The sequence below is a fragment of the Phalacrocorax aristotelis genome, chromosome 1, assembly GCF_949628215.1.
Source record: "Phalacrocorax aristotelis chromosome 1, bGulAri2.1, whole genome shotgun sequence".
In the NCBI taxonomy this organism is placed as follows: domain Eukaryota; kingdom Metazoa; phylum Chordata; class Aves; order Suliformes; family Phalacrocoracidae; genus Phalacrocorax; species Phalacrocorax aristotelis.
In genome coordinates this window covers 117,276,483-117,294,620 of record NC_134276.1, presented here as the reverse complement: position 1 = coordinate 117,294,620, position 18,138 = coordinate 117,276,483, and the positions used below count along the sequence as shown (strand labels likewise).

The window sequence follows — 18,138 nt, the reverse complement described above, 5'->3', positions numbered from 1 at the left end:
ACAGGTATTTCAGGTGAGACCCAGGAAAAACTGGCATGTTGACTCTTGCATTTCATTGGGTTTTTTTTTCTCCTTCCCTTTTTGCTCCCAGCTGTATTTTGGAGACTTAAAAAAAGTAATTCTTTAGATACAGCCTTTTATCTTCAACTGTCAGTCAGTGGTAGGGAAAGGAAATAAAGATCATATGTGATAGAGTTGTTTGACATCCAGAGGAATCTAAAACACAGTACTTAGTATTATCTCTGCCTGATAGACGTTTGTTCTGTTTGGACCGGTGGTGACAGAGTTTTCTGCCTGCCAAAGGCTGTTCTGTTTGACAAGCTAGCCTTCTGCTTTGCACAGCTGGGAAAGGTTTATATGGCTTCTCCTTTCCCCTCTACCTGCTGTATGCCCTGCTGTACCTTCCAGTAGCATACCTCTCCCCATGACTGGGAGGCAGTGGTGCACAGTGGGGTCCGTGCTGTCAGCAGCCATCGATAGTGTTTTAAACTCTAATTAGTACTGCATATGTAGCCTGGTTTCTGCCTTACAAGCTTCCACTGTAGTTTACTGGTCTCTTCTTGTGTTGTAGCAGGAATAATCCACAGAAGCACTTAGGGCAAATTCCCGTGGCTCGTTTTGGCAGAGAATTGAAATGGGTTGTGTGCTTGGGTGAAAGAGATGCCAAGACAGCTGGTCTTCAACAGGGTGGAGCTGAACAGGTGAACAGTGCTTTATTCCTGATAGCCACAGACATAGCAAGAGAGGCAGTTCTGCCTGTTGCAGTTGCCTTAGCAGAGAGACATGGCAGAGGAAGGAGGCTTTCCTTCTTGTGAGACAGTTCAGTGAAGTTTTTCCAAAATAGCTCTTTTGGGGCAGCGATCAGATGATCTGCTGGCTATCTGCAGTGATACAGTGTATGTCATATGGTGAAGTGTTGACCTTTTATTGTCCCTGTCCTTTTAGATAACAAGGCCTTCTGACTGCTGTTTCCAGATCTGAACTTGCCAGTTACTATGTGTTTATCTAAGGGAACGTCATCCAAACACTTGTGTTGGGTAGAACAAATCAGGTCTGACTCGCTGGGTGTTCATGTGGCTCATGGTGCTGGTGTATTTTGTGTATTTAGAGGGGTGGTGGTGGTGAGGCTGTGCTAGTTTTTTTTTTTTTTTAAAGCAGTGTGGGAGAAGCATAGAAAATCTGTTTAGTTTTTCTGCTGAGCTCAGGTGGTTGCCTCCCTAGGCTCTAACTATAAACAGCAATGGGAGAAAGTTTTTCAGAGAGCTTCTCTCCATTGATGACAGATAGAGCTTAAGTAAGCAGCCATATCAGGCATGTAAGGCATCAAACATCTTAGACCTATGCAGAAGATTCCTGGAAGTGGAAAGATGCCCCATAGGGTAACTTAACTGCATGACTAATCTGGTGGCCTTCTATGACGGAACAACTGGTGGATAAGGAAAGAGCAACTGATGTCACCTACCTTGACTTCTATAAGGCCTTTGACACAGTCCCACACAACATCCTTGTCTCTAAACTGGAGAGAGATGGGTTTGATGAATGGACTGTTCAATGGATAAGGAGATGGCTGCATCCGAAGAGTTACAGTCAACAGCTCAGTGGCCAAATGGAGATGAGTAAAAGTGATGTCCCTCAAAGATCTTTATTAAGACTGCTACTGTTCAATATCTTCATTAATGACACAGACAGTGGGACTGGGTGCACCCTCAGCAAGACTGTGGGCAACACCAAGTGGAGTGATGCAGCTGATTCATCAGAGAGAAGGGGTGCCATCCAGAGGGACCTTGACAGGCTTGAGGAGTGGGCCCATGTGAGCCTCATGAGGTTAAACAAGACCAAGTGCAAGGTCCTACACCTGAGTTGGGGCAATCCCAAATATCAGTACAGGCTGAGAGATGAATGGATTGAAAGCAGCCCTGCAGAGAAGGACTGAGGATACTGGTGGACAAAAAATTGGATGTGACCCAGCAATGTGCGCTTGTAGCCCAGAAATCTACCCATATCCTGGGCTGCATCAAAAGAAGCTTGGCCAGCAGGTTGAGGGAGGTGATTCTGCACCTCTGCTCTGGTGAGACCCCACCTGGAGTGCTGCACCCAGCTTTGGGGCCCCCAGCACAAGAAAGACGTGGACCTGTTAGAGCAGGTCCAGAGGAGGGCCACAAAAACAATCGGAGGGCTGGAGCACCTCTCCTATGGAGAAAGGCTGAGAGAGTTGCGGTTGTTCAGCCTGGGGAAGAGAAGGCTCCAGGAAGACTTTATCACGGCCTTTCAGTACTTAAAGGGAGCTTATAAGAAAGGTGGAGAGAGACTTTTTAACAAGGCCTGGGTGACAGGACAAGGGGCAATGATCTTAAATTGAAAGCGGGTAAGTTTAGATTGGACATAAGGAAGAAATTATTTACTATGAGGGTGGTGACACACTGGAACAAGTTGCCCAGAGAACTTGTGGATGCCTCATCACTGGAAGTGTTCAAGGTCAGATTGGCTGAAGCTTTGAGCAACCTGATCTAGTGGAGGATGTCCCTGCCCACTCCAGGGGGTTGGAACTAGATAACCTTTAAAGGTCTCTTCCAACCCAAACCATTCTGTGGTTCTATGATGACTGAGAACTGTGTCTTAGTAAAAGCCTTGTGGTTTGCTTAGGTGCGTTTGGAATCCCTTTTCTTGGGGGTGGTGGGTAAGGGGGGGTGAGTGGGGAAGACAGCAGGTCGTTACTGTGCTGCAAAATATGTTGTTCTAATCCTTTCATGTGAATCTTAATCCACGTGGCGTAGAGAGAGTCCAGCTGGGGAGGTACTTTTTCACCTGGTGCTGGAGATGTTACCTTTCTGAGATGTCTCAGATGGCATGGAGATTAGAGCAATCCAGCAGCCTTGCAGTTTGATAGCATTTCTGAGGCTTCACTTAAGATGCAGTATGCGTTTCTTCATCCTGATAGAGATAATGGGTTTTAAGCAATTACACCCAGGCTAATTCCTTTTGATAAGAGCTCTACATTATCTAAAAAAAGAATCCTAGCCGCCTGGGAAAGAACAATGTAAATGTCTCTCTTATGGACTCTTTCATTTGCTCTTCTCTGATATCTTCAGATATGCTGCAGATCTTTCAAGCCACAAAAATCTATCAATCAGTCTTTTTTTAGGTAGGGAGTATTGCAGTGAGGGAGGTGTAACAGTACTGTTGGCTTGCAAGGTATGGAGGGAGCCCTGTGTGCTTCAGATAATTCTGGTCTGCTATGGTGATTACAGCTTCAAGATAAGGAATCAAATTTGGTCTCTTTTCAAGGAGCCCCTTGTTCCCTCCCTCTGCAGGCTGTCTGGTTGTAAGGTGCAGGTTGCTTCTGTTGGTGAGGGTGATCTAATTTTTGTAATTCGTAGAGAGTAGCAAAAGCCTACCACTTTATTTAGCATGGATCCCAACTCCTACTGTGTGTTTGTCTGCACTGGAAAAAAGCATATGATGCTGTTGTGTGTTAAGCAGGAATGGTAAGAGATCTCACTTATTTAGATTTTTTTCTTTTTGATACCAGTAAAGAAATCTCAGTAGTTAGCTGCATTTCTGGTAATTAAAGAAATTCCTTTTATTCTGCTTAATCTCTGACTTTCCCGCTCATGCATACACTGTGTAGGATAGAAAATTTAATTGATTGCATTTAAAAAGGGGGAAATCCCAAAGCAACATGTTGGTTGTGTAAATGTGCAACTTCTAGGAAAATCATGTTATATATTTAAAAAAAAAAAAGTGTTAACAGTATTGAAAAGTTTTCAAACATTGTAGGCATACTTGTAACTTGTTCTTTCTCTCCCAGATAGTCAAAGATTACATTCTTGATGTGTAGCTGCCTGATGATGATTGAAGCTGGGAGGAGAGGCAAGGGGAAGAGAGAAAGATTGGAGATAAAGGTTATAATCTCCCATACTCATATGCTTTAGTTCTCCTTCCCCAGAGAAGAGCCTGTGAATGTGTGGCATGCTGTATGTCCCTTCACCCGCCTGCTTGCTGGGGAAAGTCGCTGAATGCCTCCCAGCAGGAGCCTGATCAGTTCTCTTCCAAAAGGGGGGAAGAGGATTCGTGTGGATGTGTCTCTTTGGGACAAAAAAAGATGCAAAAATCAAACCTTTTTTTTCCCCTCCATTTTGTAAAATGGCTTCATGCATCACAAGCACTGTCATTAAGCAGTACAATACAGAAGCTGGAGATTTGGGATTTTGCTAGAAGAGTGCACAACTTCAATGGTGGGTAATACATTGCTTAGTCTCCAGCGTGGCACAAGAAGGGTTGTCCCTGTACAACCCTCTCATTTACGCAGTGCTGCAGTGAAGTGGTGCCTGGATTGAAAATAAATGGAGAAGTTCAGGGAGGGAAAATCGTTACCACCATTTGCAAAGTTGGCTGCAGTATTTTTTTTTTCCCGGTCATAAACTGTTGTGAATTTCAAAAGGCTGCTGTATTTCCTTCCCAGACGTGGTAATGTTTAGTTGGCAGATGAAACTGCCAACAACAAGTTTGGAAAGCTCTTTTGAGAAGAAAGGCATCAGCAAAGTCATCGCCGTGTCTCCCGTGACTGCCTTGGTGGAGGAGTTGGACTGTGTGTTCTAAGTCTTTGTGATGCAGAGGCTGGAGTGCTTAGTCTGAGCCAATTTACTCTTTCTTCAGCTCTTACTTTTTTGGCTTTAATTGGCTTCCTACTGCATGTCACACTGCATTTTCCTTTGTCTGGTGGACGTAAAGAGTCAACCTCCTTCTCTGGGCTGCTAAGAGAACATGTTTTCTTATTAGAGCGAGCTGTCTAGCACAGGCTGGAAGAAGCACCTTGTGTGAGAGTGCTGAAGCTGAAGTGTGTTCTTTGCAATGATAATACCTCCTCAGCCTTGTGGGCAACTCCACAGATTACTTCTCGTCTTGTTCTTTCGTAAATCATACGTAGATGCAAAACCTGTGTGAAGATGAAGCTCCTAGAAGACTTTCCTCATCTATAGCAATGTCCCTAACGCAGAGGAAATCCTCACCAGCCCTTTCCGTGTGGAGTTGTGTAGCTTCTTGGGTGTTTAAACAGACCACCTGTTCTGTAGATCCTGCATAATTTTGCTGCCTTATTTTCTTGGTTATCCTAAAAATGACAGGTTGCTACTTAATGTACTTGGATTGACTTCACAACCTATCTATTCTGCCATTTACTTTCCTTGTTCTCTTTGAAAGGATTTCTTTTAATGACAGCAATGAGATGGTGCATCTAGGTGATAGGAGGAATTAATTTAAGTACTTCATGGACCATTGCTAGAGAACAAACACTAGCTCAAAACTGCCTGGGCTGTGTCTGAGCTATCTTGCCTCTGTACTACTAATATGGCAGGCGCCAGTTTATTACTGTACTTTGGGCCACACTTTGCCTATATTGCTGGTGGAGTATTTCATGTGTTCCCTTGGGAGAATCCTCTAACCAAGTTCTAGACAAGCAGCTATGAAGGCTCTCTGGTCGTCCTACTTTTTTGGTGTAATACTGAATTGTCAAAATTCTGTTGTTTTCTGTCACTAGTGTATATACTGTTCTGTCCTGCTCCATCTGTTTCTACAGTTAAGTGAGATTCATGTGAATTCACTAAGAACGTGCCACCTTATATTAACAGCAAAATCTATCAGGTGTCGTAAAAAAGAAAAGTTTCACAAAAATTCAGATTTGATTGCTCTCGGAAGATGGAGGGGGGTGTATGCGAGTAACACAGGGCACTGCAAGAATAAAATATTTGTAAAAGCTCCTCATTCATCTGCTAGAGTAAAGTGGAGCTGAGCTCACCTCTTGCCAAGATCAGTGTCTGTAGCTCTGTGCCTTCTGCTACAGCTACATGAAATGTTAATCCCTAACGCACAGCAAAGAACGTAACACCTTGTTTAGTAGCTAGGGATACTCTTGCTGTTGACTGCTGCAGGACAAAAGGCAGAACCTTGAATTCACAGCTAACTGCATACTGAGCCTCCTGAGTCATCTAGAAATTCAGCTCACCCTTGGAGTGCCTGCCCTGTGCACGTTCTTCCTTTACCTGTGGGCAGAGCACAGCAGATGTTGTGCAGTAAGTTCTCATTCTCTTATCTTGTGATGCTGTCTGTGTGTGCTCCTGCCTTATGAGAATCCTAATTTATCTTAGCAGTTACAAATGTTATTTTTGTAAAGTATAACATTATAACTATTACAGGTGGTCCCTCTTCTCTCCTGCAGCCTGTTCCACTACCCTTCTTCCAACTTGGTGTTAAACTGGAATCGCTTGTGTGACTCTGCTGTGAGGAGGGGGATAAACATTGCTTTACAACAATAGGGCACAGACTCTGAACAGATCTGCTGAGGCAACCCTGTACCCCTATCTTTCCCTCTGGCCTGCCTTCTCTTATGAAGGTGCTAATCACCCACTAACTTCATTTAGTGTCAAAGGGTCTTCAGTGACCTTGGAAGAAGAGGAACTGAGCTGTGGGTGCTAATCTCAAACACAAGCGTGCAGCCCTTGCCACATTAATCATGCGTTTGTCACCTCCAGATGGGATTAGTGCAGTGTGTGGTATGTGGGTCTACAGCTGAAGACACATGCAGAATAGTGTTTCCCTGTTTTAGTGTCATGGGAGTTTCTTCTAGAGAGATGTCAGTGTTTTAGGAGTGCTCTCAGTCGGGATCCTGAGCTGACTTCACACAGTGGTCTGCTGGAAGCTGGTTTGGCTGTCAGACAGTGCTTTAAAGCTTACCTGCTGCTGTTACAGCTTTCTATAAGAGGATAAGTGGAAGGATTGGACAGGGCTGCAATTTAAGACCTAGTGAGGAAATATATTGGAGCCCTGCAGCTTTCTTATTTTTTGTTGGCTATTTTTCTGTATCAATGATTTTACAATATAGTCCTTGTGTCCTTAAAGACATCTGGTTATGGAACAAAACATTAGCAGTAGAGGTTTTTCTCTCTGATTCATGTGTGAATGGTGTAGAGAAGTCCAGCTTCTTTTTTAGGACTAGTCAATCACTTGATCAGGTACATAATAAGCATCTTCTCGGAGAGATACAAGGGTAAGAGATTAACCCCAGTCTGCATTACAAATAAGTCTAATGAAGTACTAATGTTGAATACAGAAGGTCATGACAATGAAGAAATTGGACTATTATGACTGTGTCTGTACATGTGAACAGCCTACAAAGCAAAGAACATGCTGTGAGTTATGAACTGGGGCGGTAAAGACAGTGTCAGTCCTTGGTTCAACTGTTTGCTGAACTGAAACTGGGGATAAAAATATGCTTTTTATCTTGTAGTTATGCTCAGTGTGGACAGCTGCTTGTGTAGTTTTTAAATGCCTACAGAAATCTTGATTCTTTAACACACCCTTCTCCATGCTGCTCTGGAGGGGACAAGCTGCAGTTTATAACAGATTCCCCACTGGGTGGTTTCTGTCTGTGAGATTTAACTACTTTGCCCACATCTGGATACCTATTGGCATGGTGGTTCTGAGCCAGTGAGTGGGGTCTTAATCTACAGCAAGAAACATACAGTGATAGGGGAAGGCTCAGCAAGTATATTGGTGTTCATGTCACTAGCTGGTGACTTCCCAGTGTAGCTGGTGAATTAGAGCAGTTGCGAGTTGCTGGACTTGGGTGTTGCAGGGTTGGGGGGTGGCTGTTTAAATTTGGCTTTGCCTCTGTGGTGTCTCAGGTCAACCTTTTGGTCCAACTGCTTTTGATGTTGTTACAGCCATTTATTTACCTGGTTTCTGCAAGATCTTGTTTTAGCAAGCACTGTCCTTCAGTGTTCTGGCTTCTCCTATTCTACCTGGCTGCTAAAATTTTTTGCTATGGTTATGGAGCTGGTGGCATGCAGTGGGCTGTTTGTGTTTGGACACTTGAGTTTAGGTAGTACCCCTCTCTTTCTGAAAAGGTTTCTCTGATTGGAGCTGTGAATCAATGCAGTTTGCTCTTTTGGGAAGTAAGAACCTGCCAAAATCCATGTGCAGCTGCTGGAGTTGTTATTTGGGCTACAGAGCCAAATCAACCAGAAAAGTCTCTTGCTGTGTCTTTGCCAGGTACTCTGGCTAGTATAAGTGGTTCACACTTATGCCTGGAGCATAACACACTGCTTTGCCAGCCTTCTGCAGAGCACTGCTGTTGTTCTATCCTTCTAGCGAGACAATCCTAGAAAACATGGTCTGAACACTCTGTGTTCCTCTGCTCTGGAGGGAGCCTGCTGTGCTCATGCTCCCATGTTCTGGGACTTCCACCAAAGTGGAAATATGTGCTAGAAACAGGTGTGGTTGCAGAAATGTGTTCAAGCAAACTGTGTCTGAAATCAGTTCTTCCTTTTAAATCAATTAGGAAGGAAAGGAAGTTCACCTGTGTTAGAGAAGCCATGACCCCTCAGGGCAGAAGTGACTATGCTTGTTTTTGGGGAGAGTCAACTTACCATTGTATGGCCCTCAAGCTAGGGGAAAGTTAGTTTCCTACTTTGAACCCTCTACTGATGTCACCAGAAGACACATAAAAATGCCTGATTAGATTATACCCTCACTGTAGTAACAAAACCCACTTGTTAATGTTGATTAAATAGCTTACATAGCACTTGGCTTGTAGTAGAGAAATTGCTACCCATTGGATCTATGGCTAGTTCTCTCCCTTGGTTTTTTTTATCCTCCTTACAAATTTCTTTCCCTCAGTATTTCATTACCTAACAGGTTACTAAATAAGCAATGAAACAGAAGATTGTCCACACTAAAAATGGTGTGTTTAGGGGCTCCTGCTCCAGCAATATTAAATGTTAATGGGAAATATTGCTTTTACTAGTTCTAGCTTTCTGCAGAGTGGGGTGCCCAACCTTATTCTATTTCTTTCTTTTTTTTTTTTTTTTTGGTCAAAGTCTATCCTGGTAATTCCTTTGTTAACTGTGTGTTCTCCTTCTCTCTATCTTCCTGCCTAGCTTTGTGCAGAGGGCGTGTTGTGAGGGTGCCCAAAGGTCCTCTTATTCGAGTTGTGGGCACGGAGGTGGTGATCCCTTGCAGTGTTAGTGACTACGATGGACCTAGTGAACAGAACTTTGACTGGGAGTTCTCCCGGGAGACTGACTTCGTGCGGATAGTGAGTACCTGGGATTCTACATTCACCTCTGAGGAATACCAAAAACGTGTGGGCCACGGGGATATCAAACTGAGACGGAGCAGCAACGATGCTGTGGAACTTGTGATTAGAAACATCCAGCCAACTGACCAAGGGAGATACAAATGCTCCACGCCCAGCACTGATGCCACCGTTCAGGGAAATTATGATGCAGAGGTCCAAGTGAAAGGTATTTCTGAAGAGTGAGGTGTGCTCTAAACTTGTTTTTGATATTGATTACAGATGTAACCTTAAGAATGTTGAATTTCTGTTGCTTATGAGCATTGAGATTTTCTTCTCCTTCTCTCTGTTCCTGTTTAATTCTCCTAAAGCCAAAATTGCAAATTGGGAAGTATGATAGCAAAGGCAAGTGAGGTAAAGAAGCAAAGAGAGGCTGTTCACTATAAACACAGCTTTCTTTTTTTCTGTCTAGTAAAAATGTAAATAAAAATGTGAAAACTAAGTAGAGGGTTTTCTGAAGATGTCTGCAAATATTTAATGTCCCTAAGCCTCTGAGTAGAGAGGCTAACTTCAGGTAAAAAACAGCCTGTCTTTTCTCTCTTACTTAGTGTCATCTAGGGATCTTTCTATACAAAGAGGGTAATCTTCCCATTTCACATGTTGATACTGCAGTCATGCCCTAGCTTTGCTCCCTCATTTAGCGTTCTTTAGTAATAGCTTGGGAGACTATAAATATTTTCCAAGTGTCTTATCCTTTACTCCCATGAAAATCAAGATGGTTCTGGATGGGAGTAGTCAGAATGATGATGTTTGGTTGAGAAACTAAAGCAAGGGGAAGGATAAATGAATTTGAATGGTTGTCTTGGCTTGTTTAAAGTGGAGCACTTCCTTTAACAGATTTTTGAGCTGAATTTCCTTGTTCCTGGAATATATTTGTGTGTGGAAGAAGGAATAATGATTCACCAGGTGTTGCTCTGTAGTAGTTCTACTGCATCATATCTGAAGAGGTCAGTGTGAGTGTTCTCTTCCTGTTTCCATTTTATGATGCTTGTGTCTTGGTCTTTTGTTTTTTTTTAAATAGTGATTTCCGATGGCTTATCAGTGAGTGGTTCAAAAGCACGCTCCTCAATGCCTCTCAGACTGTCTGAGGGTGACTCCTTCAAGTTGCGCTGCTCAGCAATTACCACCTCACCAGAGCACACTCACCTGCATGTGACTTGGCAGATCAAAAGTGGATCGACTTGGCAGGACATCCTATCTTTGACTCATGAGGGCAAATTCCAGCCAGGTCCTGGCTATGAAGAGCGCTACAGTAATGGAGAGATCCGCTTGGACACAGGAGCGAATGACACATACCGGTTATCTGTACCCCAGGCCTCGTCGGTGGATGGGGGTGCCTACAGGTGTCTTGTGAGCGAGTGGGTGAGAGGGGCAGATAGCTCATGGCAGAAGATTCAGGAGAAGAGCGTGGAGGTAGCAAGTGTGGCAATCCAGCAGACTGGTGAGTGTTACTGATGGGCTGGCATCACAGCTTGTAGCTATAGCACTGGTATAGCTACAGGCTGAGATACTTCGAGAGTAAAAATTGGGTAAGCTGAACTAAATGAGGATACATTCCAGGAGAACCTAGAGCGCTGTTTGGATAGCTGGCCTGTTTACATCTGAGTCAATAGAAAGCGCTTGGCATAATTTCTCTAGTGCTTATTTTGGGGAGAAGGGGGATGATGGCATGGAAGGAGTGACTGCAACCTCTTAGCTGCCTAGGCCTAGATTTTTATCTCATCCTTAGTTCATTTCAGATTACTTCTGGTTTTTATATTTCTTAAATAAACATTGTATTTAACCCCTGAGCACCCCAAACCTTCCCTCTGCTCTCTCATTAACGTAGGGTTATCCCATAGCACTAAACAACTGCACTTCCCCTGTAAAAGTGGCTTGTGATTCAGTGACAGATGTAAAGCTTTTCTGTATGTTATTCCTGTATCTTATTTAATAAATAATCAAGAGAGAGCAGGAGGGTAGTGATAATTTAACAGGAGAAATTATCCAGTGATTTTTATCACTGGTACTGGTTCACTGGTCTGATTGCTCCACCGTGTTGACAGGGGTCTAGGACAGTAATGGTTCTGTTAAATACATCATTGCATGCTTGACTAAGGAGACAAAAGTACTTGTAGAGCTGTGCTGAGGGTATCCAGATATCCCTGTCCATATAGATTTCAGGAGTAGATGGACTGAGCACTTAATTGCATTAGCATTACCACTGCTAGTTGGAGGAGGGAAAGCAAGGGTGATGCATCTTGTCACTCAATAGGTGGAAAACCAGGCAATGATGATCCCTCAGGAATGTGAGATTATGACGACGTTTCAGAAGTGTTCAGACAGTAAGGGTATCTTTTCATTTTTGTAATCCTTTAATCACTATAGGGAGAACCCAGAGCTGCTGGGGTTTTTTTGGCTAGCTCATTTGGATGTAGTTTTAGTATCCTGGTGATACTTAGCCTGTGAAATTTGACAGGATCAATCTGCCCCCTCTTTTTCAGGGTGTCTGTTACAGAGTAAAGCTTGCAGGTGTTCTCTGCTGAGGCAGGGCTTGCTTAAGAGCTGTAATTCTCCATTTTGTCGCACTTACAGAGAGTTTGGTTTAAGTGGGTGGGGTTTAATCAGCAGCTGAAAACAGGGTGAGGATGGCCAGGACAAGTAGTAGTAAAGTTCTTTAATGTGGTTTGGGTGTGTGGTTTTGTTTGTTTGTTTTGTTTAGGGTTTTTTTGCCTTCACTCTTAGCTCAGTCATTGGCAGCGCTGGCACTTTGTCAGGGTCATGAAGGCTTTTTTTTTTTAAGTTATGCTAAATGGGATAGGTTATTCTCCAGCAAAATGTTGTGGAAATTTTACCCACACATCCTGTAGTAGGGTTTGAGGAGCATCTTGTGCTGACATCCAAAACCTTGCACTTGCATGCTAAAATGAACTTGAGTTGTAAATGCCTGGTTGCTGCACTTCCCTCATTCTGACTTGCTGTAAACTGTGGGGTTGAATTTGTAGAAAAAAAATTAAAAAAACCAAAAACCCCAACAAACAAACAAACCAAAATATGAATTATCATATCTAATGAAAAAAGTCATGCACAGATTACTTGCATAACTGGGATTTTTTCTGTTGTTGCTCTTCTGTATACTTGCCCATCACTTTCATCTCCTAATATTGTGACATCTTTGGGCCTGACTTATGTCTTTTTTTCAATAGTACCTTGCACACGAGGTGTATAACCCTAAGTGAGGCCTTCAGACATGTCTGTAATCAAAAAAGGAGCATTGAGAATATACATATGGGTAAACTCTCTTAGAGTCCCTCTGTATGCATATACTGCCGGATTCTGAATGCCCGTCACTATTTCACAAAGGCAGAAGTGTTCCTTGGAGAAATGCTGCTATTAACCTTGCAGCTGAGTCTTATTTTGTATTCTGGTATTAGTCTGTTAAATTAACTAGGCTTTCCTACTGATTCCAATCCCATGATAACACAGTGAGGGAAATCCCAATGAAATACTCATCAGTGGACTTTGCTTTACCAGTTGGGTGGGGTTTGCTACCCTCTGTCCAGTTTGACTGCTCTGTGCTATCAGGTGGTGAGCAGTGAGATGAGTATTGCTTGGTTTTATTGGCAATAGTTGTGGCTGCTCAGTTGGGCTCTGCCTTTATATGTCATCTCTCATTCTGATGATAATCCTAGAAAGCTTTTACAAATGAGTACCTATTATGTAGTAGAACATGGCTTTACACAGAAGTCACTAATCTGCACTAGAGACATCGCTGCCTGTTTAAGGCAGGAATCTGTATTCTTGCTTGTGGTCTGGGTTATAGATCTGCTGAGAAGAGCCACTGCTGTAGCAGCCCTGTCTACTGGCCTCAGCTGAGACTTTAAGAGCAGCTGCATTACACACTGTGGGAACAATGCTGCACTGAGATCCAAATCTAATCTTTAGGCAATGAGCAAGTGAAGACATGCGGTGGCCAGGGAACTTAGTGAATGATCTGCACTGAGGTTTAAAAACAGCATGCACAGCACCCCTGGTTCACCTCTTACCAGTGAGTAAGGCCAGCTTTTTTACTCCTGGTCTTCTAACAAAGCTGTGGCCAGCCTGGTAACCTATAGAATGCAGAAGGTCCTGTTTATATGCTGGCTGTGACCATATGTGCTATGCATATTAAAAATATTCACTGGCTGGTGGAGGAGTTTGTTAAATGTGTTTTAAGTGGCTATTGGCATTGCTTTAAAGTCCCCAGTGTGTGTTGGTCAGAGTAATAAGTGGAGGAGTCAGCAGTATAAGGTGTTATTGCTCCCTTCTGTTAACTTCCATTTCATGTTTCTGTAACACACCTGACATCAGTCAGGACTCCAACATGTGGCCAGGGCTGCTTCTTATCTAAATCTGTTCTGTTAGAGGAGCTCAAAACCATTTCAGCAGAAACCAAGCTGAGTTCTAATGTACTTCCTAGTGATTTCAGTGACACTTTCCCTTCTAAGAGATAGTCCCAAAACACCTTGACCCTGCTGTGAGAATGGAAAATCCTGTACACGTTTTCCTGATTTGCGCAGGTGACATGTGGTCTGTGACTGGGACAAAGTCTTCATGGACCAGTTGCTGTTGAGTTATGAAAACCCTGTTCTCCCTCCCTCCCTTCCTCCCCCTGCCCTCATCACATGTCCCTTGCTTGACTGATAATATATACTCACCTTCTAATAGGTCATGCAGCAAAATATCCAACAGGCGTTTGAAGGTAGGGCTTACAGAGCTCCTTCAGAAGCTTCTGTAATAGAATGTGAAGCCGTGGATAACTTAATGGAGCCTAAAAAAATCCAAAACATTGTTTCAATTTTTGTCTCTTCATTTCTAAGCTCTAGATGTGGTCATCTCAACAAGCAATGTGTCTGTGACTGAAAGAGACTCCCTGGATCTCACATGCAACATCACAACAGACAGGAGTGGTATTTTCCAACCGGAGGTCATATGGTATTATTCTGCATCACCTGATGACACCTTGTCAGATGCTCAGGTTTTGCTGAGCATGGACCTTGATTCTGTTGTCAGCGATTCAACTCTCATCAGCCTGAGCCATGTAGATAGGAACTCTTATCACCTGTTGGTGCGTGATGTGGATGTGGAAGACTCTGGCTACTACTTCTGCCAAGCAGCTGTCTGGGTACCACTGCACTACGGGAGCTGGCATAAGGTGGTGGAGAGGACATCTGCACCAGTCTCTGTGGTGGTGACAGCATTAGGTGAGTAATTTTGTGTTCAGGCTTCATGGGTAATGTACCACTCATTCCTTGGTCCCATCAGAAAAGGGAGAGGATCTTGTAGAATCTCTTCTGTGTGAGTTGCTTGTTTGTATCTATGTGTAGGGTATCTCTCTCTTATATACAAAAATACTGATATATCCTATGGGGTTTTAGGATTTCTTAGCACATGTCCCACCCATGCACTCCACTTCCTGATCTTACTGAACAGTCTACAATTGGGAAATAGAACTTAAAAGCCTGCCTTGTTTTCTAGGGGCTGAGGCTGCCCCAGTCATCATGTTGTCCCCTTTCACCTCCTTTGTACCATTAGCAGGGCTCTGATGCAGCAACAGGCATTCTCTCTGAGCTCTGAACACAGTGATATCAGATGCTTCCCCTGATATTTGAGTTATATACCATAAAAATTATTTATAATGGAAACTTCATAATGAACTCTAGCTTTCAAAGTTGGTGGGGTTTTGTTTTGTTGTTTTAATCACTAGAGAGACACTACATCCTACTGACGGATTTAGACTGGAACATGACTTTGTATTGCTTTATTCTCCTCCCTCAACACACAAGTCCATTTTACGAGACCATGACACAGCTGTTGAGTAGTGTAACTGAGAGACCTGGCTTGTGGCTAACAATGCTAGCAGTGTTGGTTAGCATAGTGGCCACTAAAACAGATTTTCTTGCAGTATTTAACATCCGACTCAGGGTGGTGCATTTTTCATCAGTCATAGACATGAGTGGATTTTTAGCCTTTTGGACAAGCAAAGGATTATTTGTGCACTTGAAGTTATGGCTTCCATGTGTTACTTCAGCATTTCTCCAGCAGTGGGGGGAATTCACCCGTGGGGGGGGGGGGGGAAGTCTACTTAAACAGAAACTTGATCTCTCTATTCTCTCCTCCTTTTGTCCTCCAGTTTTTCTTGGTGGTTTTCCCTTCTTACAGCTCCAATACTGTCCGTTTCCACATTTTTTTTTTTTTGCAAGGGGCTGGTTAGAAGCAGCTGTGTTTAACAGTTGTTCATTTAAAACTTGTTGTCTGAATGAGGAACAGAAGCTGTAGATAAGAGATTCAGCAGGCTTATGAGATCTGCCTGGCCTACAAGAGCAGGCTGACAGTATCTTTCCCAAGACAAATCTGTTTTGGAGATCCACTCTCTCATATGTATGCTGCAGATTGTAAAGCTTTTGCTTTGCATTATCCCAGCTGAACTCTTAAGCTCTGGAGATTTCTCTTTATGCAAATATCCTTAGAAGTAAAGTTACTTGGGACAAATACTAAAAATGAAACTCCAGCAAAAATTCTAAAAAGCCTGTCATTTTAGGGATAGGTCTAGTCATGTCAGTCTACCCGGCCTGTCTCCTCGTTTAATCTTGGGGAGACAGTAGCTTCAGTTTAGAATCAATGAAACTCAGGATGGTGTTGCAGGTTGTGGTAGGTAAGGTATCTGCACCTGCTAAAATTCAAAGTACTGGTTGTGTTGGAAGCATGAATGAACCTAGATGTGAGCTGGGGGGCGAACTAGCAGAGTTGTGGTAACTGGTGTTTATTCTCAGCTTTGACTGGATGCAAATATCTGGGCCTAAACCCTCTCAATGTACCCATTCAGAGCCTCTTGTCATTAGAAACTGGTGGTACTGTCCAGTTACAAAGGCAAAACTCCTCCAACGTAAGTACTGAATGAGGCCAGCATATAGAGAGCCTGCTCTGAAGCCTGGTTTTCTGAAATAAATAGCTGTGTCACAAGGTTAAATCCCAGCAACAGTGACTTTAAATTTTGCATTTTAGCATTGTACAGAGCAGTTGAGCCGTGGCCGTTTCCAAGTATACTCGTAATGTGTGCTGGAAGTGTGCAAGTGATGAATGTCTTCATTTCCTGTCCTCATTCAACCATTCAAATTGCATATTCAACTCATGAGTGTTCCCTCCTTCCCCAGCTTGTGTGCATATGCATGAACAGGTTAACTGCATGCCCATGTACTATCTTATAGTGCCTGTACCTGTAGGACTGTTCCTTACTCCTTCCATTCCTATTTGGCATTATTTGGGAAGAAGGAGAGAATAAAATCAGCTCTTCAGCACATGCTTCATTGCTAAGGCAAGGGAAAGAAGAAGAAATTTTCAGCATTTGAGGTTTTCAACTGCATCCAGAATTCACCAACTCCTCCTCCTTAATGGAAGTTAAGAGCTGCTGAAGTATTAAGTCATTGAACTGTCAGTGAGGCTGTTCTTTGACAGCTGACAGAGTGGAGGAATGAGGTTTATCCAGCCAGCCTTTTCTTTCTAAATCCTCTGTTTGAGTGTGTGTCAGAGTGAAGAGCCTATCTGGAGTGGTGCTGTCAAAGCCAAAACTCTCTTCTTAGCGGTCCTTCCCCTGCCCACAAATAAAACAAACCTGAAGGGATTTCCTAAGAACTCGTGTTTCTTGCAGCTTTTTCCTTCTTGTGTTCCTGTGTAGAGGTTTCTACTTTCATAGTCTTTGTTGTTGTGAAAATATTCATTGGTCTTGAATGCCTTTTTTTTTTTGGGGGGGGGAGGGGGAATGATAATAAAACTGCAGAATATAAGCAATATACCAGGAAGCCCTGAAGAAGACTAGTCTTTTGTGAGTGAGTCAGGAAGAGTGGTGTAGCTGTAGAATCTAGGCGACTTACACCAAAAGTGGGTTTTGGTCACCATTAATAATCTATGCCTCGGTTGCAGCAGAGAAATCCTGTGTGTTTTCTTTGTATTTTGCCTTAATTATACTGAAAATGCACAGAAATCTGCACTTATGTTCACTGGTAGTAGCTACTATGGACTTATGTAAACAGTATTTCTATGCTTGTGTGTTACCTAACACTGCAGAAACTCACCATCAGTTATCACTAGGTACTTTAGTGTCTGGTGTGTATTAATGCCCTTGTTCTTGCTAGATGGAAGGACACCGCATGCATAACACGTAATGGTGAGAGATCTTTTCTGCAAGCTGACATAGCAGCAGCTTGCTTGATACAATTGTTTTTATCCTTTGCATCTGAAGTCTAAAAGTGCATGTGTACACAGTTTGCGCAGCAGTTCTATTAAGATGCTTTATTACTTTGGCTCATTGGTGAGCTAAGCCTACGTTTAGCCTTGGATTGCCTTCTCTGTCCCAATTATAGCTTCGGTTAATTGTTTCTAGGAGGGCAAGATGCCAAATAAAACATAAAGCAAGAAATAAATACAGAGCACTGAATATACTTACTATGTAAAGCCATGTGATGAGTATTGGCCGAACAGTTGGAAAGCTAGTCTTTTTCTGAATTACAGTAGACAGCAAGACAGAAAAATATTCTAACACTAGTAAATAAATATGTATTTCCTTTGTGGCGTGAGGTTCTTGCTATGATCTTCTTCCTTTACTGTCTCTGTAGACTGAGAAAAAATAGTCATGCGGCTGCCTTATCGCCTTTAGGCTTCGGGCAGCCAGCTATTTCAGATTTAAATAGAACAGCCCCATTCTTAACCCATGAATCTCAGGCACTCCTTTTCAAGCTTGAGGTATTCCAGCCTCACAGCTGTACAGCACGTACTTCTCTATTCAGACTGTGAAGCTCTTCTGATCTACGCATCCTTGACTCTTAACCTACTTAGTATTTATTATGCTGCCTGCTGAAATTTACTGTGCACCACTATTGGTGCTGCCTGTGGCCAGTGCCAATGGTGGTAGCCTGCCTCCCTGGTTTTGGTGGCTGGGTGAGGTGTTTGAGTTTTCTGTTGTTCTCTAACATTCTTGAACCATATTGTAGAGA

At 43.1% G+C, this 18,138-nt stretch overlaps 1 protein-coding gene across 1 annotated transcript in view; it reads left to right on the top strand.

Moving 5' to 3' along the window:
• Positions 1–18,138, top strand: part of PTGFRN (prostaglandin F2 receptor inhibitor) — a 72,459-nt gene that overhangs the window by 22,518 nt on the left and 31,803 nt on the right. The window contains exons 2-4 of the mRNA XM_075102906.1: positions 8,934–9,299; positions 10,152–10,571; positions 13,969–14,352. Coding sequence (XP_074959007.1) covers positions 8,934–9,299; positions 10,152–10,571; positions 13,969–14,352 — 1,170 coding nt within the window. The remainder of the gene's footprint in view (positions 1–8,933; positions 9,300–10,151; positions 10,572–13,968; positions 14,353–18,138) is intronic.